Genomic DNA, 26699 nt, shown 5'->3' on the forward strand with positions numbered 1-26699 from the left:
GTACTTTTCCGTGTATAAGACAAGGTTTTTTTTTACTCTAAAATAATTTGCAAAATTGGGGCTCATCTTATACAGGGATAGTGCAGAGGGGGAATGGGCGATTGGTTGTCAGCCATGAAGAGGAGGTTGTCAGCAGCAATTGGGTGGGTAATTAGTGGCTGTGGCAAGGGCTGCTGTGGATTGGCTTCCACTGCTGCAATTGTGCGTTTGCTTGCCGGCTGCTGGTGTTGATTGGGCAGACGCTTTGTGGCGTTTGTGACGTGTGCAATTGGCAGCGTTTGTCAGTCCGGTGCGTGATTTTTGGCAAAAAAAAAAAAAAGCTCAACAACTCTGGGCAATCCCCTCCACTTTCTTAAATTGGAGTCCCCCAAACAGGCGTCTTATATATGGGGGTGTCTTATACACAGAAAAATACGGCAATTCCCCAAATGATATTCAGCAATTGGCATGATGGGTCATTCTGCTGGGAAAGATATAGTTTGGAACTCTGAAATGAATGAATGAATCAAAGCATGTTTAACTCTGCTCTTCAACCAAAAAGGCTTCCAGAGCAGCTTAAAGATCAATAACAAGCATCTCCAGAGAAACCTCAGAGAGCTGCTGCCAGTCAGTGGGGAACATTTTTAAGCTCAAGGGCTACATTCAACTTATTTTATTTTTTAAGTGCTTGTCAGATGCAATTTAATTCAGTTTGATTCTCAATTATTTCTAGGGCTGACACCCAATTAAAGAAATCTGAGTTAATGTATGAGTTTTAGTTGATTAATCAAATTAATTCATCAAAATGTCTGCATGTTTGCAGGTGAATAAGATAATATTATGAAAGAAAGCCAAAAAAGCAGAATTTACTTATTTTGAGACGATGCACACACCTGTAACACCGTCTTGGAGAAGGCTTTCCCTCATGTGTAAGGGATAAGGGTGGGTGTGTAGAGCTTGCCAAACTCACACATCTACTACATGTTTTGGACCCGTGAGCACATCTGCAAACCAAATAAAATTCTTTGGCCATTACCCACCCACCACAACCCATTCTACTGGCAGTAACATAATGCATCTCTTGAGGTGAACTTCAGCAGGGAAGTGGGGAAGTAACATTGCAGGCACTAAGGAAGGCCTCTGTGGGCACATGTGTTCTGAGAGGTTTCCCTAATGTTACCTCCTTGTCACTGTCTAGAGGGGCAATTTTGCACTATAGCACCAGAAAAGTGGAACAACCCCCACCTCAACCCTGGGAAATTGTGGTATGAAAAGTTACAGGAGTTCAGCAGAAAGTTATGGGGCCTGCACTGATCAGTAACAAAGCAGCATGATTGCCCCCCAAATCTTTGGAGGCACCAGCAGCATTGAAAGCAAGATTGTGGTTAATCACCCTGATGGCATCATGAGCACAAACTGTCATGAACGCATAACAAAAAGGAACATCTGGACAATCAACCCAAAAGTTTTTAATTAATTAAATAGCTTTCTCCACCCTGGTGTCCTACAGGCATTTCAGACTATAATTCCCATCAGTACCATCCTGTGCATGTCTGGCAGTGATGAAAGTTGTGGTCGGAAGCATATTGATTGTTCCAAGTTGGAGAGGCTTGATTAAACATAGTGTCCCTATTATGCAAAAGGTTGAAAAATGTGAAAACCTCTTGTGGCACTCTGCATACCTTACCTAAGGAGGAAGATTCACCTTGGGAGTGCATCTTCACTTTGCTTGTTTGTTGAATGTCTGTGCTTACATTGTCCAGACAGATAAAATATAATTCACATCCTTGCACTGAACAGATGCAAATAGCCTTTTTAAAAAATCCACACACACAACTCACCACCATAAAGCATGTGCTATGTGGCATCTTCTAAAAGTGGCTGAGCATTTGCTTTCAGCTGTAGTTACTGTATTTATTAATTGCTATTACTGCAATTTGGGAGCTCAAGTGCCCAGGATTCCTTACACAAACATATAAATTATTCCAATGAGAAAAGGTAAACTGTCAGTATATATCAAAAAGGAAGTCTGGTTCCATTTGTTTTTACAAGGAATTAATTGGCTTTAATTTCCTGTCCTTTGCACAATAAACTGCATAATTTAAACCCTCTGTGCTTTTGCAAGTTCTGTGTTTGAGCAGAAGCAGAGCAGCTGCATTGCTTACAGTGAGAATGGACAGAACGGCCCCCTTGCCAGCCTGAAACAGCACAGACCCTTTTCATGTGTCTCATAAATGTGTCAGGAGAGGACAAACTGCCTGGGGCAACCGTTTGTAACTGTCCCCATTTGGGAATCTGGCAGCAAATCTTATCTTATGTCTGTTAGGTAGGACATTTAAACTTTTGTATGAGGAAATCAAGCAAACCTCAAGGGACAAAATCGTACAGCAAAGTCCTCTGTGCAAACTCCAGTAAAATTAGTTGGACCTGAACAGGCTTTAGGGATGCACGGTTCTGGCCAGTTCAGTTCTCAAAGATTCTCATTTTCCCAATAATAAATTCAATGCAACCACACTTCTGCATCAGCTTGTGAATTCATCAGCATTTTTGTACCACTTTCTCCTAACAAGCATATTTTTAATGCAGTTTTGACTAATGTACTTAAAAAAAAACAGCAATGTCCCCTAATACGATGTATTTTTATAAGTTACTTTCACCAAAACATGCATCTTTATGCACATTTCACCAAAAAATGTATATGTCTGTATATGTTGTTTGGTTGGACACAGTGCTATTTTCCCTAGATTTAAGAAGTGTGAATTTCTCATTAAGATGCAAATGAGCTTGAATTTCTTCTCCACCCTTTATTGCATGGGACTTGTGCAAGAGGATTCTTCTTTGCAACATTCCCAACTTAAGGGAGAAATCCTAGCATCCTGATGTTGGTGGCTGTGTGCATGTGTTTAGGATTCAGGGCAGGCTCCTCTCCGATAGTGGAGGAGAGTACTGCTGATGGAGTAGAACTCTAAAACAGGACATTTCAGAGGTGGAGTTGGGCCAGCCTAGGATATGCCAGTTCATTGCCAAGTGCAATGAAAGGTCTGATCCAGGCACCTCTGTTGCACCAACTTGGAGTTGGCTCAGCAATAACGTCTGCAGGAGCCAAAAGGACTCCCAATTCATTGGAGACTCAACATTCAACATAGATGCCTTGGATAGTCATAACTTTGCAGGCAGGGCGAGCAGCACAGCCATACTTCACCTTCTACATATGGACCCTCTTTCCATGGGAAGAGAGCTGCTGATTGTGTGGCAGGAATGGAAGCTATGAAGGTATTAATGATCCAGCGCCGAGGGCCTTCTGTCGGTTCCCTCACTGCGAGAAGCAAAGCTACAGGGAACCAGGCACAGGGCCTTCTCGGTAGTGGCGCCCGCCCTGTGGAACGCCCTCCCATCAGGGGTCAGAGAGATAAACAACTACCTGACATTCAGGAAATAGCTGAAGGCAGCCCTGCTTAGGGAAGTTTATAATCCGTGATATTTTAAATGTATTTTAATATTTGATGGAAGCCGCCCAGAGTGGCTGGGGAGACCCAGCCAGATGGGCGGGGTACAAATAAATTATTATTATTATTATTATTATTATTATTATTATTATTATTATTATTATTATTATTATTATTATCATTAAATCAAAAATGTGTTCGTAGGCAAGGTGGCCATACCTATGTATCCCTTGCAGTTCTGCGCTGGGTGGAACAGATAACCTCAGGCATCTTTGACAAGATACATAGCCGCTGCCAAAGAAGACCCTGTTTTGCAACCTTGCTGTTGTGAAGTGGGACATTCCTACTCTTGCCATGTGTATCTCTTTGTGCTATGTCACAATGTATGTTTAATGGAAACAGAAGTGTGTTTCAGCTGCTGGTGTCCAACTTGCTTGATCTGCATGGTGAGAGTATGTTGGAATGTAATGCAATGCAATGCTTTAATAATGACTGCTTCCCACATCAAATGGGGGCTTTTTTTGCATTGTCACATGCAGCCCCCCCCCCGGATCCTATTCAGCTCCCTAAAATACAACTTGGCTTTGTCCCCTCCCACGCTGGCTACCTGGAGGTTCCTGTCTAACCTCAGACAGTTAACCAATCCCAGGGGGTGGGGGGTTGCCAGGGGAGTTGGCCAGGTGGGGGGGGACCGCCCTGCCCACACAATAGAGGGTGGAACTGACCTGGGAGTCCTCAGTTGCCTCCAGAGCTTCTCCCACCATGCCCTCCCTCAGTTATGCCTTCTTTTGCAGGTTAACCTCTTCTTCACAGGTATGCAGGCGCTGCTACGTCATTGGTTGCTGTTAATGGACCGGGAAGGAATTTCCCTGCATTGGCAGGTTTTGCCTTCCCCATAGCAAAACATCACAACCTTGGCAGTTTCAGGCCTTGGGCGGAATCCTTTAGTTTATCTTCCCTCAATGGGGGTGGGGGTGTGAAGCGGTGACCCATGCACTCTCTGTGAGGGCGATCTCATGGTTCCCCGTTAAAGGGGTTGTTTTGGGGCGAGTCATTGGCCATATGCCGATAGGTTGTCAGTGGTCTCCCCTGCGTTGCAGCGAAATGGGGGGGGGGGCTCTCTGCTTAAGCATACGTTATCCAGAATCAGCCCCATCCCCACACATTTTGGATAACCCTAATGTTCCCCAGATCCCCAGCTGGGGACTGGGAGGGATAAATGCCCATTGCCTAAGCCAAAGTCTCCCTACATCTGAATCTATAATAAAGTTGTTGCCCATTTTAATACCATAACACATTGTCATGAATCATAATTCCACTAGGGAGTTGCCTGGGGTTGGGGGGGACGCCACTTATCCACGCAAATAAACATCCTGCTTGATTTACAATTGGAGTCTGGCTCTTATTGACCACCCTGGCTGAACCCACAGGATACTGAATCCCAATATTTCCCTAGCAAGTATGCCACATTCTGAAGCAACCATGGTGTCCAGTGAACCCGCAATACATGTATGCATGGATATATGCGCACTGCTGCAGATGCACTTCCAGAATATAAGGTGTGAAGGCACACTGATACCTTACCTGAGACATAGAATCTAATGCTTCTTTCTTCTGTGCCAACCTTGTTGGAAGCCACACAGAAATAGACCCCAGAGACATTGCTTGCTGTGGTTTCCAGGGTGCTTATGATCTGCCACATGGGGAAATAGAAAAGACAGTTACTTTTAGAGGTCATGGAATAAGCAAATCTGCAGAATCTTTCATGCAAAGGGCCCAAGAGTCGCCTCTGGGGGATGAACAGCAGAGGCGTTGTCAAGGGAGGACAGGAAAAAAGTTTAGTCCAAGCAAGGCAAATTTCATCTTCCAGTGATACCGTTACAGATCCTCAGATGTTTTCAGGTACAGGTCAGGTGCAGGTTAATCTACTTTACTTAAATAATGATACTCAGGAAACTGGTGGTGCAGATAGGGCCTAGCTTAGGGTAACAGCAAGGATGAAAAATTCCAAGAGTTTTCTACTTGAAAGAGGGGATTCTAGCTGAGGTCACTCCCATCTTGCTTGCTTCTTACACACACCTACCAGTCTGTCACACATTGATTTCACACCTTCATCAATGCAGCTTAGAGCTAAAAGATCCACATTAGCTAGGGAAACTTTGCAGTTTTAGGCCAGCCTTCATCATCCTGATGCTCTCCAGACTGTATAGCTTGCGATGGCCAACAAGGTACCTTCCTGATGTTGTTGAACTACAGCTTCCAACATTCCTGACAAACTGGAACTGGTAGAAGTTGTACTCTAAAAACATCTGGAAGGAACATTATTGGTTATCCCTGCACTTAATAGTTTGGAACCAAGTTACTTGAAGGACCACCTTTACCCATATTAGCCTGTCTGGGTTAACCAGGGTCCCCAGACACATGCAAACAGATGTTTAGAGATACACAGGTATTGAAACAGACATATATCTTACGTGCCCTCCATGCTTTTGTGGGAAATAAAGGTGTAACACAGGCAGACATTCACCAAAACTATTTGCTGCATAACTGCCTTTACTTGCAAACAACTCTTGAGCCCAGAAATTTGCAGGATTTCAGTGGGGAAATGAAAGATTGAGAGTGATTATCTTTTAATAAGAAGAATCCCTTGAAATGATTACCGGGTATGTGCCAGCCTTTCACTCAAGCTTTCTTCTTCTGCATAAATCCCTGAGATCAAGAGTTCAGTTATCTTGGCAAGGGTCTAATGCAAAAGTTTTAGTTGTCTGCATGCTCAGGTCCTCTTTCAGTTGCCAATAAAATAATGCCACACGTCTCCAGAATATCACATTGTTCACATGGTGCTATATGTGTGCATGAGCAAACCTATCTGTGGATTTCCCTTTCCAGCATATTAAGTAGTAAATCAGAAAACTGAATTCATACGGAAATGGTCAGGATGTCAGCACTGATAGCTTCTTTAGAAGCCAGGCACTTCCTGCTTTGCAATCAAAAGATACAGAATGTCCTTAATGCTCAAAGGTTATCTGGAATATTGCTCTTGATTTCAGTTTAGAAAAGGAAAAGACAATGGGGTATTTGAGAGTGCAGTCTAGCCCACAGTGGCTTTTTACAGCTGATTTGCCCCCAAAGATCATCCTGGTTCTCAAGGAACTCCTTTCACATTTTTTTCTGTTACTTTTTCACAATGCAAATGGCTTAGGGTCAGACTAGATGTGACTTTTGTCTTTGCTGACATGACAGTGGCTTTCCAGCATTTCAGACAGGAGTCCTTCCCAGCCCTAACTGGAGATGTCAGAAATTGAACCACAGAGCCTAGGGCTTGCTGATCAGAAGGTCGGCGGTTTGAATCCCCGCGACGGGGTGAGCTCCCGTTGCTCGGTCCCAGCTCCTGCCCACCTAGCAGTTCAAAAGCACGTCAAAGTTCAAGTAGATAAATAGGTATTACTCCGGCGGGAAGGTAAACGATGTTTCCGTGAGCTGCTCTGGTTCGCCAGAAGCAGCTTTGTCATGCTGGCCACATGACCCAGAAGCTGTACACCAGCTCCCTCGGCCAGTAACGTGAGATGAGCGCCGTAACCCCAGAGTCGGACACGACTGCACCTAATGGTCGGTGGTCCCTTTACCTTTACCTTTACCCTTCAGCTACTGAGCTGTAGCTCTTACCCTAAAATAAATTAATATTCCAGCCTTCCTTGCTCTGAATAAAGGTTCGATTCAAAAAGGAACTTAGGAAGTCACAGTATACCAATTCAGTTCATTGGTCCACCTAACTCAGGACTTTATACGTTGATCAACTGTGGAGCTCCAGAGTTTTCAGACAAATATCTTCCCTAGCCTTACCTGAAAACACCAAAGACTGAGCCTGGAAACTTCTGCATGCAAAACATCCCCTTTGCTAGTGAGTTACAGCCATTTCCCAGTGAGGAAGCAGCTCTAAGAATGACTCAGACACATCACTTAAAATGTTGTAACTACATTGCAAATTTGCAATTAAAAAGATCCTGATGTTTCATTGATTTGATAAGATTTTTTAAAAAACACACACAAAAAACACAAAAACTGATTATGGCTCGTTTATATGCTCAGAGGGTTGAATGCAATGTCAAAATGTGTGGCTACGCCCCCTCAGTCCAGATATGGCCTGCACTAACCCAAACGATAAACCGCCTATGACTACATAATGCAGATGTTTGCACAGATGTACCCCAGCTGTTATTTTAGGTGCTTAGAAAAACCACCTCGGGTTGGAGAAGCCCCACTTCCATGAAATCCGTCTGTGTCTGGCCACGAACTGCCGTTGGGGATTAAGGGATTCTTCTTTCAAATCCCGTCTCTTTGGAACAACTTTAAGGCACACGTTTTTTAAATGTTCAGAGAAAGATGATCAAATAACGAAAAGAGTGGGATGAAGGCAAGCAAACAAAACATAAATGCTGAAAAAAGATAAATCCGGCGCTGCAAGATCAAACCAAAGCTGCTTCTTTCCCACTTCTTGTTTTCAGAAGTGGACAGGCCATTGCTTCCGGAAAGCCCACAAGCAGTGCTTGAAAGCTATTCCCTCTTTCCTGCTGTTTAACCCCAGCACACTGCACCCAGAGAAAGACTACGTCCAAGCATGAAGACTCTCTATAGCCATTGTGGCAGGCAGACACAGACAGAGCTTTGCTGATCTTAATTACTGGGGGTCCTGAATTATGGATTAAGGTAAGGATGGAGAGCCTGCCTCCCCCTTGATGTTGTTGGAATTCCAACCATCCCAGCTGCAGTCAACACGACCAAAGACAAGGAGCGAAGGGAGTTGTAGTCCAACCATTTCCAGAGGGTCACAGGTTCCCCACTCAGTATTGAGAAAGAGGCAGTAATTTGGAGCCAATTAAGCAACCCCCCCCCCCACAATACCAAACTGTGACTTTTGTAATGTGTCCTCTTCCCACACAGAAAAGTGTAGCCTTTGGGCAGTGTCAATGCTATCACACCATGATGACTAGCAACAAAAGCTTCCTGTTTACAGCTTATGACACACTATACTATAATCAGGAGTGCATGGCCTGCAAAAATGGAGTCTGATAAAGATTAGTGTGGAACACGAGAAACTACCTTATATTCAGAACACTGATCCATCTAGCTTAGTATTACCTATGTTGACTTGCAGTAGCTCTACAGAGATTCAGACACAGGACATTCCCGGTGTTACCTGGAAATGCTGGGGATCAAATCAGAGACCTTATGTATGCAAAGCAGATGTTCTGCCACCGAGCTTTGACCTTTTCCTCCTCCCCATTGGGTGACCATGGCCTGCTAGTCATCCATGGTTATGGCTACACACAAATATTCAGCAGCCAGTCTATCAAGCTGGATCCCAGAATCCACTCTAGATTCCAGAGTTCTCTTCTGCAATGCCTGGAGGATTTCAGGTAAAATAGCTGTTATTCTCAAAAGTATTTGTAGGGCATAAACAAGTGCTTCGTATTCTTACTCTAAGTGAGCAGAGCCTTTACATACTCTTTGGTTCTATGATTCTGTGTATGAATGGACCATAGCATGAGAAAGATAAATTTCTGATTGTATCAAAGCCAGGTTGGATCTACACTGATCGGGATAACATTATTTTTAGAAAGTAGTATAGCTCTCAATGCAAATTTACATCAACAATAGATCGCTGCTCTACAGTGCCCTGGAGTGCCTCATGTTTATAACGCATCTTTTATGTTTTCACTGACCAATGTAGATTAGTCCCCCAATGCGTTTCAGTGGAGCCAACTGCCTTAGGGTTTATTCACACTTTCCTTTTGCCATATGCTTTGCAGGCAGAGGCCTGTGATTTAATGCCCCATGCATGAGCATGGTGTTGCTGGTTTTTTGCCCTGAGCCTTCCCCGCGAAAACCCAGCAAACATCAATTCGGGTTTTCTGCAGATTGAGGTTGGCGCCAACTGAGCTTTCAAGAGCAGGTTTTCATGGGGAAAGCTCTAGAACAAAAAAAAGGGGGGAGGTGGGGAGCTTGGGTACTGAGCTTAAAATCGCAGACCATGCTTAGAAAGAGTGGAGGAAAGGCAAGCATGGAGAAGCCCTCAGTAATCTGTCAAATATAGAAGTATCCATGGGATATACATATACAGCCCTCTGCTTTGAGTCTGGACAGATTCAATCACCATGTAGTACCCTGCTTCTTAAATGCTAGAATGCACACCCTCGAGCCTCTAAGAAAAACACAATACATGACATGGTTATTTGCCCCAAAGGAAGGCTACGCCATCCATCATGTGTGAATAAGAAATAGCTTTGTCTCCAGGACTATATGCAAGATTATTCTGCAAAGGCTAAAGTGATGAAGGGGCACACTCTTAAATTGATCTTCCAATTAAGCCTTAAGAGACAGGAAACTGCAGTCAGCAAAAATAGACAGGGCTTGTGTGACTCCATGCTTTTCAGTTCCATAGTTTCACCCCCACCTCTATTTTCTCCCTTGCAGCGAGGCAATGCGGGTGAGTAGGTGCAGGGAAAGTGGGTGGGAAACAGTTCAAGCTGTTGGATACTGTCACAGTGCTGTGACAGAAATGGTTATGGGAAGACAGAATTGGCAGGTTTACACTAGCATCGTTCAGCGACCCCCTAAATCTGCCAAGTGCATGGCAACAAGCTAACGTTACTGCAAGAAAAGAAATCACTATTAAGCCACAGAAGACAATTTGCCTCAAGTCTTAAGGATGATGGCATGTCCTCTAACGATTATAAAGGGGGCCTGAAGCATACTAGAAACTTTCAGGACTGAAATAAGTTTTACTGCTGCCACCACCATCATTGGAATATGACGGTCTGCTTCATTTACACTTGTATTGTTGTGGGGAGAATCATGCTATTTGGGTCCCTGCATCCACAGGCAGACGCGGGTGGTGCTGTGGGTTAAACCACAGAGCCTAGGGCTTGCTGATCAGAAGGTCGGCAGTTCAAACCCCCGCAACAGGGTGAGCTCCCGTTGCTTGGTCCCTGCTCCTGCCAACCTGGCAGTTCAAAAGCACGTCAAAGTTCAAGTAGATAAATAGGTACCTCTCTGGTGGGAAGGTAAACGGCGTTTCCGTGCCCTGCTCTGGTTCACCAGAAGTGGCTTTGTCATGCTGGCCACATGACCCGGAAGCTGTACGCCGGCTCCCTCAGCCAGTAACGCGAGATGAGCGCAGCAACCCCAGAGTCAGACACGACTGGACCTAATGGTCAGGGGTCCCTCTACCTTTACCTTTATCCACAGGCAGCCCCATGGAGGGTGAGTGTCTCATTCTTTATTACACTGTCTTGACCCTTTGTGGGTGCATTTATTTATCAGACCAAAGCCAACATCTGACTGCTTAGTTATCTAAACTTCAGAATAATTGATTCTCATCCGACCCTTCTGGCTCTTCAAATGTCTGCTCATCAGTCAGAGAGAGGATTTCCTTTGCCTTTCATGGTGACCACACATAATGGAGAATGAGGGTTGGGTTGTACTAGAGACAGAACCTAAGAGATGCCTGCTGCTTCCAAACAAGGTGTCAGGCATGCATAGAACTCACTCCTGACCCAGGAAGGGAGCAATGACAAAAAAATAAAAAATAACAATGCAGGACTCTTTCGAGGCCCTGAAATTGTGAAGTCTTTTAATAAGGTCTAAACTTAATGTAGCTTGCTAGCTGCTTTATGTGATGGTTAGTCACACTGTGAAGTGTTATTAAAACACACAATTTTAATAAACAAATAGGAGTTATGAACCTGGCACGGAATGTTGTGCCTTGCCTACTTTATCACCACCAGAACAGGGTAAGCATCTCCAAGCTGTGTGTTTTGGTTTGGTTTTTTAATAACCATTTTTGTTTGTTTGTTTCTGAAATTTCTGCATCCTTACAGGCCTCTCAATCTTCAAAATGGAAGTAGGCAGCAAGTGATTCACTGGAGGCTAGGGAAATTTGTCTCTCCAGCGAGGTCTGTGATGCAAGGCTCTTGATACAGTACAAGAGAGTCGAGGCACATAGGAAAGATTATCAGATCTGAGCTCATGCCAGCATCACAGCACAGTCAATTAAAGGCAGGCCATCAGAGTCTCTGGCATTTTTGTTTTATCTGGGTTGCAAACCACCAATAAAATTACTTGCTAGGATATGGTGGGAAATGAATTGGTCTGTTTCCTGAATGTTCTATTTCTGGAGGTAATTGGCACTGATAAAAAGAGGGTGGGAGGGGGGAAAGGCTGGAGGCAATAGGGTTTTCATCAGTGTGTTGTTTATAAAATTATATTCATTATCTGAAAGTTTTGCTTAATGCAGACACCCTTGAACTTCATTAAAATGTTTTATGCAGGAGAGTTTTCTCTAACGGTCCTTCATAGGGAAAATGCTTGAAATCCAAGCCTCAGATAGTTTAGCTTTATGAATCTTAGGAACAGTTACCACAAAGGTTAGGAACAAAAGGAAAACAAATACTGTAAAAATTGTACAATTTGCACATGTGCACACACATACAGTTTTTATCATGGTCTAGGTCAGGGGTGGGGAGCATTTATCATCCCAAGGGCCACATTTCTTTCTGGAGTACCTTTCAGAGGCTGTATACGTAAGGCCAAAGGCAATGTTTGCAACAATTGATGTCACTCTTATATTCGTACAGTAGGCTACATCCTAGCCATATGAGCCAGATGTTTCTACCTACCTGCACACACACAGAGACACCTTTCCATCCCCCATCATGCAAGGGACTGAAAGTTTAGTGCCAGACCCACACTCTTTTATGAGACTGGTAGGACTGGGGTGTGGGGAGGAACTCCTTCTTAAATCCCCTAGAGACTCACTGTCATTCACCATAGACCTGCCTTCTGCAACTTTGTGTCTTCCATATGTTGTTGGACTGCAGCTCTCATCATTCCTGACTACTGGCCATGCTGGCTGCAGAGACTGGTGGGAATTCAAAAACCATCTGGAGTACACTAGGTTGAGGAAGGCTGGTGTGGACAATCCTGATCTGGATTTTTGAAATTTTATTTTTATTGATTTTCAAGATAAGAATACAAATATAAATAAAAGAAAAACATCCCCCGATACTGAGCAAGCGGGATTAATGGTCTGACAGGTATGTATAAGGCAGGCAGGCAGCTACATAGCTATAGAAAGGGGTTTTTTCCAGTTGAAATTCAGTTCCAGCACCTCTCAGGTGAGCACCACTGCCATTCTAAAAGAACGAGGGAGGTGTTCATGGTGAGTTCCAGCACCATTTTTTTTCTACAAAAAAGCATTGATTATAGATATAAACATACATAGATAGATAGATGGATGGATGAAGACTACAGAAAACCAGCCTGCATTGTCCTAACCACACTTTCCCCCCCAAAAAGGGCATTTGTCCAAAACGGAAGAAAGCGAGGTAGGAATTTTATGCATTTCTGCTTTGTTTGGGGTTGGAACCATGGAGTGAATAGCAAGTGTGGCTGGAATGGTGGAGAGCAAAAAAAGAAAAGACTCCATAAAGACAGCTGAGCATTTGGATGAGATAAGGGATCTCATTAGCTGGATGTCCTTTGCAAGAGTTCTCATGGCTGGAAGCGCTTCTTGCACTTTCTCAGGCTCAAGACCAAAAAGCTTTCTGAGTGAGTCGTGCATTTTCTGAGAGCTTTAAAAATAAAATGAAAACCAGGAATGGGGGACAAGTGACATCATTACCAGAGTCGATAAACAGAGAAGATTTGAACATGATCCCAGGGTGGAAGAATTCCAAGCACGTCAAAAATTCAGTGCTATAAGGAAATCAGTGCTTGAGATGTTTGAGAAAGGGGGCAATGTTTTATTTTATCATTACTAACACAACTGGATGTAGTTGTGGTTGTTATGGGGAGTGAACAGGAGAAAATTGTAACTGATCGTATGTTGGTTTTTATATTCAAAAAATAATTTAAAAAAAACAGAGAAAGGGGGCTTTTGAGTGAACCCACTGAAACTGCAGGAAATCAATACTCCCTGAGCCGTACCTTTAATTTATTGCCATGTCTTATGTACTTAGGTTCAATGGACTTGATTTTATTTGCTGGGTAGGTGATTTCATGGCCAATGGTTTCTTCCACCTTGATCCTTTTCCCTCGTTGCTTGCATCTGAAAATTTTAAAAAAGGAAAAGGAAAAAAGAGTAAGAATAAGAATAAGAATAAGTTGAAATCGCAAACCACATAAACCTGTGCACCTGACTTGAGACATGGCCCTTTTTCAAGCATGGCATCCAAGAAAATGGACTTAGGGTTCAAAGCAGGAGTGATGAACATGTGCTCCTCCAGTTGCTGTTGGATTCCAACTCCCATCAGTCCCAGTCAGCACAGGCAATTCTCAGGGGTGGTGGGAAGTGGAACCTCCTAACATTTGGAGGGCCACAATTTAGGAAAGCCTGGAATAAAGGACATAAGAAGAACCCTGTTGGATCAGGCCCAAGGCTCAGTGTTGGAAGTAAAACAACAATGCTTGCAATAAATTACCTGAACCAGTGGGGCGAATGATAGACAGAAAGGCACTGGTTCCTTCTCTTTTAGTAACCACTTGTTGGTAAAGTAGACTTCTCCTAGGGAATTAGCTCAAGCCAGTTGCAATATTAGTTAGCCCACGTGTGATTCCATTTTGGCCACATGTAAAACCCATCCTTAGAACGGCTTTCTTTGCCATGAGTAATAAACGTTTTCTTTACACTTTCAAGCAGTCTCACCAGGCCATTTCTTTTCTGTACACTGCTGCAATATATTTACCAAAATCCAGAAAGTTCTGGGCCCAATGCCAGCTTACTAAAGCTGCAGAAGGTTTCTGAATGAAAGAACAAAGGCTCAGGCCAATGTTAATAGGCATGCCTTGATCCCAAAATTGCAATCAGGAGATTTCCATGCTTGGCTGTACATAATCTAGTTGCATTTGGATGATGAAGGAATTCTGGAAATGGTGAAGACTGAAAAATCTGTATAAGGTGCTGGTACCGTCGCTGGATGGGAAACACATAGGGCAAAGACTCTTTCACTCCAATGTTTGGCTAATTTCCAGCAAATACACATGGAAAATGAAAGTATTGAAAAGGGAGTGTTTCTAGCCTTTAAAAATCTATATGGGAAATCAGGAATTAAAGATCAGATTCAGAGTTACAAAGAATTGTTTTCTGCTTGATGAAGGGAAGGAGATTGTTCTATGAAACAAATGGAATTATTGCTAAATTTGATGGTCAAATTAAGCGTTGCTGGAGGAAATCTAGACCACCACCCTGTTATTACAGTGACCACCATATGTCTATGAGAAGCCCACAAGCAGGAATTGAGTGCAACAATACTCTTCCCACTTGCAGTTTCCAGCAGCGGCTATACAGAGGCATGACTGCTTCCAATGGTGGAGGAAGAACATATGTATTTTTTACATACTGCTTGCACCCTTGCCAGAACAGGGTACCAAACAGGTTTGGCATCATTGGGCATCTGCCAAGGACCACATCCCAGGAAGGGGACTTTTCCAGAGTCCTCTTGCTATCTCTGCATGATCACTGGTCCTCTCTGAGGACGTGAGCAGTGATAAGAGAAAGGGAAAGAACAGGTAGCTTCCAGTTTGTCTTACACAACTCTAGATGGTTCTATAGACTGGGCCAAGAGGGAGGATCAAACAAGCAGGTGCCTTATACTAATTCGGGTCATTGGTCCACCTAGATCAGTACTTCCTACACAGACTGACACTAGCTCTCCAGAGTTTCAGGCAAGGGTCTATCTTTATCCTACCTGGTCAGGGATTGAACATTGGACATTTTATATGCAAAGCAAATGCTCTAACTGCTGAACTGTGGCTCTTGAGAGGTGGCAAGAAAATCAGTATTGATGACAGTGGCAAAGAGGAGGTAGGCCCCCACAGTCCTTGGGACTAGCCCATTGAAAATAAACAAATGATACACAAATTCAGTTATTATTAAAAAGATATATAGAATACCCATTCACCAGCACTAAAAACTGCCCTTGAACAAAAACAATGGGGCAGCTAATTATTTTAACAATATCAGGTAAATAAAGTGATGATGATGATGATGATGATGATTTTACTACATTACAAATGTCTTTCCATTTAAGGAAATTATGCCACAACTTAATAATGGAGCATCTGTTTTGCAAACAGAAGGTGCCAGGTTCAATTCCTGGCATCTCCATGAAGGGTGGGATATCTTCCGACAGCTGCTACCAATCAGTGCAGACAATACTGACCTAGATGGGCCAAGGGGCTGCCTTAGTATAAAGCAGCTTTCTCTGCCCCTGTGATTTCCTGGTGGCTTTTGCAGTTTCCTTCAGACACAATATCACTCAATGAGTGTGAAGGAGACAGAACTCTCTGTACACAAACTGAACAATGTCAGAAAATCAGGACATTAGAAAATAAAAATGGGAGCAGTGGGGAGTGGGGGTTAGGGGAAATGAAATAGCAACAGGAAATGAGGGAAGGGGGTGTTTTTCTCACAAGAGGCTTCCCCTCCAGCTTCTGTAAGTAAAGATAAGGCTACTTTGGAGGTCAAGTGGAGATACAAACACACTTTGCCATTGTGTTTAAAGTGATAGAACCACAAGCTGGGCATTTTCATGATTTGGCTTAGTTTACACTCCTGAGGTCAGCAGAAACACTCAAGATTATATTACTCTGCAATCCTGTTTGCTGTACAGGGTGGGCCTTACATGTGAGTAAGCCTAAAGAGGACTGGACTGTAAAGATGCTTAAATCCCTACTTGTAAGGCAATTTGCATGCAAAATATGTCAATGTGGCATTTTAGCTAATGCAGTGTAATGGGAAGAATGCCTGACTTTTTTCTGGATTATCTAGACAGACTTCAATCTGGTTTCAGGTCCAGTTTTAGCACAGAAACAGCCGTGCTCAGCCTAACTGATAACAACAGAAGAGATGCTGTGCAGATGTTGCACTAGGGCCTTGAAGCAGAAAGGCTGAAAGGGAGACAATAAGGTTAAATGCCGGTAACGACTGGAAGTGCTTTGGGTGGGCACTTCCAATATTGGATAATTATGTGGATGATCTGTTCTGGGAGGGAATGGAGTTGTAGTCTGTGGGTACTCCTGGAGTGGTAGTCAATGAAGCTTAACTTAGAGGAGACCTAATCAACTACCGGTATAATAAAGTGCAAGTGTCTCTGCATCCAGTCCCTGTGGGTCCGTGGGATTGCGCTACTGCGCATGTGCCCCACGGACAGCCGTTGGGACTTGGAGCGCAGAGACTTCGGGAAAGGTCGGTGCAAGGAGAAGGTGGGAGGGAGGGAGGGAGGGAGGGAGGGAGGGAGGGAGGAAGGGTGGGGCCGGCTGGCTGTCAGTAAGCGAGGAGGCAGCAAGCCAGCCAGGGAATGCCCGGATGTGAGAGCGGGGAGGGGCAGGAGCGGGGATGAGAGCGAGGGGGCGTGTCTGCGAGGCTGGGCGCGCATGCGTGGAATAGACCGGGCTGAGAGTGTCGACGTCGCCTCCCCCTCCCCAGCAACAGCGCCGCTCGCTCCTCGGAGCCCCGCCCACGGCTCGAGATTGTGCGGCCGAGCGTGACGTGGTGTCCTAGCGCCCATTAATTTAACGGGCATAATACCCACTAGTAAAATTAATAAGCATGAATAAATTGCATCCATTAATTTCAATAGGTGTATTTGTATTGGATTCCAACCTGTCACTGGGGTCCCAAGTGGCATGTGGCAAGGAGTGCTTATGCCAAGCAAAACCAGCATTCACACCACAAGTTTAAAGCACTAAGATTCCACTATAATTCTCATGCCTTCTCACAAAGAATTCTGGGAGCTGAGTTTGTTAAAGGTGCTGAGAGTTGTTAGGGGACCCTGACTCCTGTCCCAGAGCAACAAGTTCCAGAGTGGTTTAACAATCAATCCCCCCTTCACAGAAAACTCTGTGAATTATAGCTCTTCGAGGGAAATAGGGGATCTCCTAACTACTCTCAGCACCCTTAAACTGCAGCTTCTAGAATTATCTGGAGGAAGCCAGATAAAGTGGTATATTATAGAGCTTTAATGGTATGGTATGAATGTGACCTTAGGCTGAGTTGCCAGTTATGGCAAAAACAGGCAATGCTTCTGGTAAGCAGGGTCAGTTGAAGCAAGTGGTAGAGTTCTATATAAGCAAAATTCTTCATCTGTAATTTTTGACATTTTCAATGCATACCAAAATTCACATTAAAAATGCCTACTTTATGGCAAAAAGCACACAAAGTTTCATATTTTAGGAAAACATACACAAGTTGTTGTTTTTAAATGCAGATTGATTCCGAAATGCGATGGGATGTACTTGCGTATGAACACATGCAAAACTGACCAGAAATAGACTAATAGCATCAGTCTGTCATGGGGAAAACCGGAATTTTGTCACACTTCCTTACACCCCACCCCGCTCTCCATGTTTCTGTTTTCTTTTCATTATTTATCCCTACCCAAACCAGGGGGGCATCTTACTAACATAGATTGAAATAATGCAAGGAAATCAGATCCTGTCATGGGTTGCAATAAATCTGTTTTATTACTGATGCATGCGTGCGCACACTCACACCCACACGCACCCACCCACCAGGCGGTTCTCCTGGCTGCTCCTCCAACGAACTATCACCAGCCATGACCTTGGACAAATTAAGTTGCAATCTCAACTTCAAACATTTTTTCCATGGGTATTCTTCAAATGACAGTAAGCCTCCCCATCCCAACAAAAACATCAGAAAAAAAAGAGACAAGAGGGGGCCCATTTGGCTTTTTATATTCCCCCATCTGTCCTTTATTTTTAAGGGTGGAAAACCTGACTCCAGCCTCCTTGCTGAAGGGTGAAAGTGCAGGAGGAGATGTTGGGTTTGGAAGTGCTCTCCATTCAGGCCTCAACCAAGGCATCTCTCCATGGGTTGCTCTGCTAACATTTCAACAGGAACAAAGGAAACTTGTCTGTTTGTTTAGAGAAACTGCGCCGAGCAGCACCTCATGCCTAACTCACTTAATTCCTGTTTGGTAGATCTGGGATTCTTTGTCCCTCCTCTAACCCCACACAGAGAAATAAGGCATTTGGGGGTTCCTGTATTATGCCTGCCAGGCAATATGTTTTGAACAGTGAGTGAAGCCAAGAATAAGAAGCTGCTCTTCACATCCATGCAGAAGAGGCATGGGGATCTGGTGTGCCAGGCCTGCACAGCTGCAACCCACGAAGCCCAGTCCAGCTCACAATTCTGAGCTGTGTATGGTACCCTCCAGGGACTTGGGCTGCATTCACATGGCAATTTATGCATCAATTATGATTTTTCTTTGTTCATGGGGGAATGTGCTCCCAGGCTGAAATGATTCCCCCTCCTAGACCAGCATCCTGTTCTCACAGTGGCCAATCAGATGCCTCTGAGAAGCCTCAAAGCAGGGCTTGAGTGCATCAGCACCCTACCCTCCTGCAGTTTCCAGTGACTGGTTTTGAAAAGCATTTCAGCCCCCATCAGCCGAAGTAGAACATTGTCATCATGGCCAGTAGCAACTCATGAATTTATCTAATCCTCTTTTAAAGCCATCTGAGTTGGTGGGTGTTGAGAATTAGGAGGAATGGGGACTAACCAAGGGGTTAAGTGCTGAACAGTGTTCTCTATAGCTAGCTGAAGCAGCATTAAGACCAGTGGCAGACTTTGGGCTCTCACATTTCATCGCTGCCCTGTAAAACGCAAAAAATCAGCGCCCCTGCCTCTCCTGCTTCATTTTACAGCATTGTTTTGGTACCCCCTACAGTGTGGCGGCAATGTGACTGCACCAGTTTTTGTTGTTGTTGTTTAGTCGTTTAGTCGTGTCCGAATCTTCATGACCCCAAGGACCAGAGCACGCCAGGCACTCCTGTCTTCCACTGCCTCCCACAGTTTGGTCAGACTCATGTTGGTAGCTTTGAGAACACTGTCCAACCATCTTGTCCTCTGTTGTCCCCTTCTCCTTGTGCCCTCCATCTTTCCCAACATCAGGGTCTTTTCCAGGGAGTCTTCTCTTCTCATGAGGTGGCCAAAGTATTGGAGCCTCAGCTTCAGGATCTGTCCTTCCAGTGAGCACTCAAGCCTGATTTCCTTAAGAATGGATAGGTTTGATCTTCTTACAGTCCATGGGACTCTCAAGAGTCTCCTCCAGCACCATAATTCAAAAGCATCACTTCTTCGGCGATCAGCCTTCTTTATGGTCCAGCTCTCATTTCCATACATTACTACTGGGAAAACCATAGCTTTAACTATGCGGACCTTTGTTGGCAAGGTGATGTCTCTGCTTTTTAAGATGCTGTCAATGTTTGTCATTGCTTTTCTCCCAAGAAGCAGGTGTCTTCTAATTTCGTGACTGCTGTCACCATCTGCAGTGATCATGGAACCCAAGAAAGTAAAATTTCTCTCTGCCTCCATTTCTTCCCCTTCTATTTGCCAGGAGGTGATGGGACCAGTGGCCATGATCTTAGTTTTTTTTTTGTTATGTTGAGCTTCAGACCATATTTTGCGCTTTTCTCTTTCACCCTCATTAAAAGGTTCTTTAATTCCTCCTCACTTTCTGCCATCAAGGTTGTGTCATTAGCATATCTGAGGTTGTTGATATTTCTTCCTGCAATCTTAATTCCGGCTTGGGATTCATCCAGTCCAGCCTTTCACATGATGAATTCTGCATATCAGTTAAATAAGCAGGGAGACAATATACAGCCTTGTCGTACTCCTTCCCCAATTTTGAACCAATCAGTTATTCCATATCCAGTTCTAACTGTAGCTTCTTGTCCCACACAGAGATTGCACAGGAGACGGATGAGGTGATCAGACACTGCACCACCCTAAAACCACCTCTGATTAAGACTCATAGGAAGAAACAGTGTTTCTTTTTAAGACAATTGCATTGTCTCAGTTCTGTCACTAACAGACATGTAGAACACTGTGATCATATCGGTGTTCAAAACTGTGGGATACATGCAGTCAAATCTAACAATGCATTTGCTTGCTAGTTGGCATGTGAAAGGATTAAGACCATAGAGCTGAACTGCCAATAGGCAGACTCAGACAATAGAAGCACAACTGGTAGAGAATATTCAGTCAGTTACTCTCCACTCCTGGGAGGGAAGAAGCAAAAGAAATACCATATTTACTTGAATCTAATGCTCACCATTTTTGGCCAAATTATGTTGCGAAAATTAAGGTGCGCATTAGATTTGCTGGCACATTTCCATTCACCAGCAAATACTTTTTTTGGTTTCAAGGTTCTGGAATTTGTGGTGCGTATTAGATTCGATGGTGCATTAGACTCAAGCAAATACGGTATTTCTGGTGCCTTCTATCTCTCTCTTTCTCTTCAATCAGCCATGAAGAAGGACGTGCCTCTAAACACTCCAGCATCAGGAACCTGCCAGAAGCAGAAGCTGTTTTTGCTGTAAACACAAGTATTTAACCTGCATTTACTTTTAATGCTGTTGCTGCTAAGGACAATTGCTTGACTGTAAGTAAAATATATGTTTTAAACTTACTTTTCAGTCTGTAGCCTGCTTCCTTGATAAACCTAATTCCTTTGCTTTCACTTAACCTGCTTAAGATGGAATTTAAACTCTGATCAGCCCCCACATTTTTAAACTCAAGCAGTAAGTTGATTTTTTCCCCTGTCTGTTAACCCACACATGTGGCTCTGTCGGGGGATAAAATATAGTTAATTATATCTCCTCACCTGCCTAATAAAACCCATCAAAATATCATTGGACTTCTGTTGTTTTGCCCATTTGTTCTTTCCCCCTTAACATCTCATCTTGGACTGTCAGAATCTACAAAACCAGCTTGGTTTCTGTTCTGGCCTGAAGACCCTACAACAGACATTCTGCAGGGGCCTATTTATTTGCTTCTGAACAGCTGTTGCAGTTGGAATCTCTGAAAACTTCAAAACTTCACAGTGGGGTGTTTTTTTGTAGCTGTTTATTTTTTTGGGGGGGGGAGTCTTATCCCTTTGGAGTTAATTTGGCAATTGAGGAGCTTATTTCAAGGCTACAAAACTGAGATCAACTTCATAGTTTTATGTTCACTGATCTTCAGTTCTGTCAGAGTGTAAGGGTTTGCAAAAATCCTGAGGTTCAAGGAGTGGAGCTTAAGAGCTCAATGAAGATTCCTGGGGAAGGAGGTGAAGCCTGTCCTTACTAGGTGACTTATCTTCAGTGCACGGTTCTTTATCTTGGGTGCAGTCAGCCGCTCAGTCCCTCCCTCCAAGTGGAAGGAAGTAGAGGATCCTGGAACTGGAAGAGCATGCGTGGAAGAGGGGTCATTTAAATTTTGGAATGGAGGTGGAGATGGATGGAAATAGATCCTGTGCAAAAACACATTGGCCAATATGAATGGCCAAATCTGTCAATTTTGGTTTCTCAGATGATGCTCAGAGCTGGAGTTTTCTTATGTCACCAAGCTGCGGAAAATGTGTGTAGGTGGAAACACTATTGACTGTGATTATCAAATGCAGACAGATCTGGAGGTGCCGCTTCCTTTTCTATCCTATCCTTAACTTCCAGTTGGTAAAAGTTAACTATCTCAAGACGATGATGACGATGCGAGTAATAATGATAGTATTTCAGACAAATCCATGAAAGAGAGTGTCTACTAGCCATGATAAAAAATTGAACTTCCATGCCCAGAAGCAATATACCACATTTCAGATGCTGCATGCAAACCATAGGGAAGTATTGCTAGAGGTGATGGGGAATTTTGTTATGTGAACTGACTTGACTTGTATTCCAGAGACTAATGCACAGATCACAACGCAGCTCTCCGTTGTATTGCAAACTATTCAGAATGTTGCAACACAGTCCTGGGCTCAAAAAATGTATGCCAAAAAGATGCATACTTCGGAAGGAAACGCATACAAAATTGCCTATTTTAGGAGGCAGTATGTCTCTGAATACCAGAGTTGATGTTGCTAGCAGGCTTCCAACAGGCATCTAGTTGGCTGTGAGAATAAAATGCTGGGCCAGATGGCCTTTGGCCTGATTCAGCAGGGCACTTCTGATGCTCTTATGCTAGGTGGAAATGTGTTAAAGTTAACTGTGTATTTTAATCTGTTTTCCAGAAAACAGATTAAAACAAACCTATGGACCACCACATGTGAAACTGACTAGGAAAGAAAACAGAAAGATCTGTCCACCTGTAAGGGTGCTTGTGCAGTGGTGTAGGGTCCTGTTGGCTTGCCTGTCATATCTGGCTGATTGGTGGGGGAAGCCAGGTGCCAGACTAGATGGATGCCTGAGCAGCGCATTTCTTGTGTTCTTATGTTTTTAACACACACAGTCTTTACCAATTTTCTTCCACAGCTTAAGAGTTGAAGGAACACCTTCAAAAAACTAATGTCCTGCAACCTCTAGTTGCATCAGAGCAAGCATTAGCGCTCTCTCCAGGACTTTAGTGAATAATGTTTCATATATCACAGTCTTCTGGCATCTTCAGGGCAGAGCCCTATGTTGACAGTAAGGGAAATGACTTGTGGACAAATAGTTATTGATTCAGATCAGCACATTACAGTGACAACTTACAGGTTGTCTTCATGACTGCATGGCTCCCATTCCCAATGTATGGTGGGCAGAGGGTTCCCACTTGATGTGCACTGGAGGCTCTGCTCTCCTCCTTTTGTGACCAGCTCCATTTTAGAAAAATCTGTCTCCTTTTCATAAATCCTGGGTCTCTCTGCAAAGAAAAAGCAAATTTGTCAAAGGATTATTTTCTCCAGAAAGCTGCAGTTAAGCAGAAGAAATAGATTGATGGAAAGAACTTTACAAATCATGCGTTCTCCCATAGAGAGTGTCCAGAAACTACAAACTGGCCCGAGAAGCCCATGACACACCTCACTGGCCAGGCCCCAGGCACTCTGAATGTTTTTGTCTTGCTGAAATTTGTCTTTCATTTATGATATATTTCTTAAACTTAATTCCTGATTGCATAGTTGTAACCAATAAACATTGATTTAAACAGATATGCTGAGTTTATCATTGAGTCACCTCCCAACTCACAGAGTTTTTCCATAAATCAAACTTATCTCAAGCTCCATGTCCTTTTTTTGTCCCACCCGTGACAACACTTTTAACATTCAATAAAATTGTCAAAAATATCCATAAAAATAATAAAACATTAGTAAAATGTTCTGTATCTTATTAAGAACATAGTTTAAATTTTGGTTGTTAATTTTTATGTATATTTACATTGTTACACATGTGTGAATACCAAAAAACATGGTCCAAGTGTCCCACCCGTGACAATGGAATGGCCCGATAGTCCACCCCCCCCCCAAAATCAGGATGTTGTACACCAGAGGTTCTAGGACATTTGATTCACTAAAATTATATCCCACTCCTCTGCCCAATATCTAGTTAGCAGGAGCAGATCACAATACTGTGCTGGCACCCACAAATTTATTTAAATGTTGAGTCTCAGGAAAGAAATGTTTCACGCCCCCTCAAGTAGTTTAGTTGAGGAAATGCAGTGATTGATCACATTTCCCCAAGCTCTGTTATCTTGGTATAAACATGGAATCAGGTGAAAAGAAGGAAGCTGGCAGGGTGTTGGGGGAAAGGCCATCGCTCAGTGGTAGAACATCTGCTTTGCATGCAGAAGGACCCAGGTTCAATCCCTGGCATCTCCAGGTAGGGCTGGGATTGTTCCCCGCCTGAAACTCCAGAGACCTAGAAAGCTGCTCCCCCTCAGTATTAGCTATACTGAATTAGGTAAAGCAATGGTATGAGGCAGCTTCCTGTCTTTCTCCCATCCAGGTACTAACCAGGCCTGACTCTGCTTAGCTTCAGAGATCAGATGAGATTGGGTGTGTTCAAGGTAGTACAGTCGTAGACAGCTTCCTGTCTTTCTGTGTGTACTTTTTAAAATGAGACCTGCGTCGTTCCACACAAATGCAGAATTGTATGCAATGTCACTCCCCTCCATTGTCTCCACTGAATTCCCACCAACATATACATAACACAGGATTAGTCTCAGACACCATAAACTACCTATGAACAAAGCACAGCATGTTCCTATGAGTGCTCATCACAAGAAACACCAGGAGACTTAGTCTCCTCTAATTTTAGTTTCCTCAGAAAGAACTCAAAATAAAAAAATATTACTTCTTTTTTCTTCCTCCTTCTTTTTTCCTACTTCTTTTTTCTTCCTCCTTCTATTTAAAAAAAACAAAGAAATAAAAACAAAAGAGGCTGAACTGAAGGCTCTCTGATCCCAGAAAAAAGAAATGGTTCTGAGTTCAAGGTGAAAAAAGTCACCTCTCATTGTGCATGGATGTTTTCCCCCTATCCCAAGGCATCTCACTTGATTTGTGAATCATAACAGGAAATCGAACAGATGTATCCCTTTTAAACCCACAGTTAGAGCACCTCTGTCCAATTGGGGGCAGCTGCTGTACTTTCAGCCCTTTCGACAACCTGCGGAATGGTCCACAAATTAAACTTTTTCGTTTTCAACAGTTTTTTTCTCTCATCTTGTCAAGCAGGCCCCTAAATATGTAAATACAAGCTGTTGCCTTCCACATTCATTTCCCACCCCTGCCTGACAATTTCCTCCAACGTTGAGCTCTGCTCTCATATTACAGAGATAATCAGTTTGATCCTGTGGTTTCAGCCCTCTCTATCTGTGCCTAGGAGCCCTCGTTTCTAAGGCCTAGAATGGGGAACCTCATTGCCTTCGTCCAGTCATGGATGACTCTGGGGTTGCAGCGCTCACCTTGCTTTATTGGCCAAGGGAGCTGGCGTACAGATTCCAGGTCATGTGGCCAGCATGATTAAGCTGCTTCTGGCAAAGCAGAGCAGCGCACGGTAATGCCGTTTACCTTCCCACCAGAGCGGTACCTATTTATCTACTTGCACTTTGATGTGCTTTCGAACTGTTAGATTGGCAGGAGCAGGGACCAAGCAATGAGAGCTCACGCCGTCATGGGGATTCGAACCGCCGACCTTCTGATCAGCAAGTCCTAGGCTCTGTAGTTTAACCCACAGCACCATCCGCGTCCCTTTGCCTTGGTAGCCACCTGCAAACCTCCAAGGCCTTTCTATATGGTATTGTATGGCTTATTTATATGCCATTTTTTAGCCCAAGCCCCCCAAAGCTGTGAACAACATAGTGTGCATCTCCAGTTAGAACTGGGGTGCAGAACCTCCAGCCTGTGGGGTGAATGCAGTGCCTATCTGCGCATGAGGCAAGGTGAGGCTGTTGCCTCAGGGCAGAAGGCTCTGGGACTGCAGTTCCCTATCCTTGCCTCAATATCCTGAGATTGTCTGGGCCTTGATTGCTTGGGACTTTCTAGAAAGAAAAGAAAGCATTTGTTTGTATTTCAGAATTTACGCTCGGAATTCCCTGAGGGGCTATTCCACGCTCCTAACGATGGCCGCAGCTCCACCGGAAGTCGGGACCCCAAATCCCTCTATATTAAAATAATTCATTTATATTTCAGGGGGTAACCTTTTAAACTTGTGATTAGGGATTTGGCAAAATCAAAGCAAACGAACATGATATTCCTGTTTTCTCTCTCTCTGAAAGAATCAATAGAACAACAATTCAATTATCTGTTTTTAGTAAGTAAACCCCCCTTTAGGGTTAATTAATATAATGAATAGCATGATTCAGAAACCCCTTTATTTCCAGAATAATTTTATATGCATTTTGTTATTAAATAGTACTACAACCCTGATAGTGAAGCAAAATGATTCATTGAATAAAACAATAATTTCTGGGAAACAAATGAGTAATTATTGACTTTAAAATGAAAAATGGGACTATTGGAAACATTTTAATTTTTTATAAAACAGCAACAATGGTGGGTTGTGCACATGCATATAACAATTATGAGGGGCACATTAATTATGAGGCAGAGATAAATAATAGTATGAGAATGAGTGATTTAAGGAAGTCCCTTGTGGGAGGCATATATAATTCTGTTTTGTTGTATGCTAGAGGGATGTGATTACTATATTAGGAGTCAATCATAAACTGATAAGAGGTTACCATGGCAGCAACATTTTTAAAGCTACTGAATGAAATTATTGCTTTGCTGAAATATGACACACACACACCCCATTTCTGAGAAAGATACTTCCATTTTTCTGCCTCCTCAGTTCAGTTTTAGAATTTCTTTGGAATTTTGATGGGTGGAACACAGGAACATAGAAAGCTGCCTTATACCTGGTCAGACATTGGGTCCGCCTAGCTCAGTGTTATTGATGCTGAGTTGTCCCTGGTGTCTCCAGGTAGGGTTGGGAAGACCCCTGCCTGAAATACATAAGGGC

General features: G+C 43.5%; 1 protein-coding gene across 2 annotated transcripts in view; it reads right to left on the reverse strand.

Moving 5' to 3' along the window:
• Nucleotides 1-26699, reverse strand: part of LOC117039832 (vascular endothelial growth factor receptor kdr-like) — a 190464-nt gene that overhangs the window by 63793 nt on the left and 99972 nt on the right. For both annotated transcript variants that reach the window (XM_033137080.1, XM_033137079.1), the window contains exons 10-12: nucleotides 22953-23103; nucleotides 13413-13533; nucleotides 5010-5118 (exon numbers count right to left, since the gene is read on the reverse strand). In XM_033137080.1, the coding sequence (XP_032992971.1) occupies nucleotides 5010-5118; nucleotides 13413-13533; nucleotides 22953-23103 (381 nt within the window). The remainder of the gene's footprint in view (nucleotides 1-5009; nucleotides 5119-13412; nucleotides 13534-22952; nucleotides 23104-26699) is intronic.

This window comes from Lacerta agilis, chromosome Z (genome assembly GCF_009819535.1).
Source record: "Lacerta agilis isolate rLacAgi1 chromosome Z, rLacAgi1.pri, whole genome shotgun sequence".
NCBI lineage: Eukaryota > Metazoa > Chordata > Lepidosauria > Squamata > Lacertidae > Lacerta > Lacerta agilis.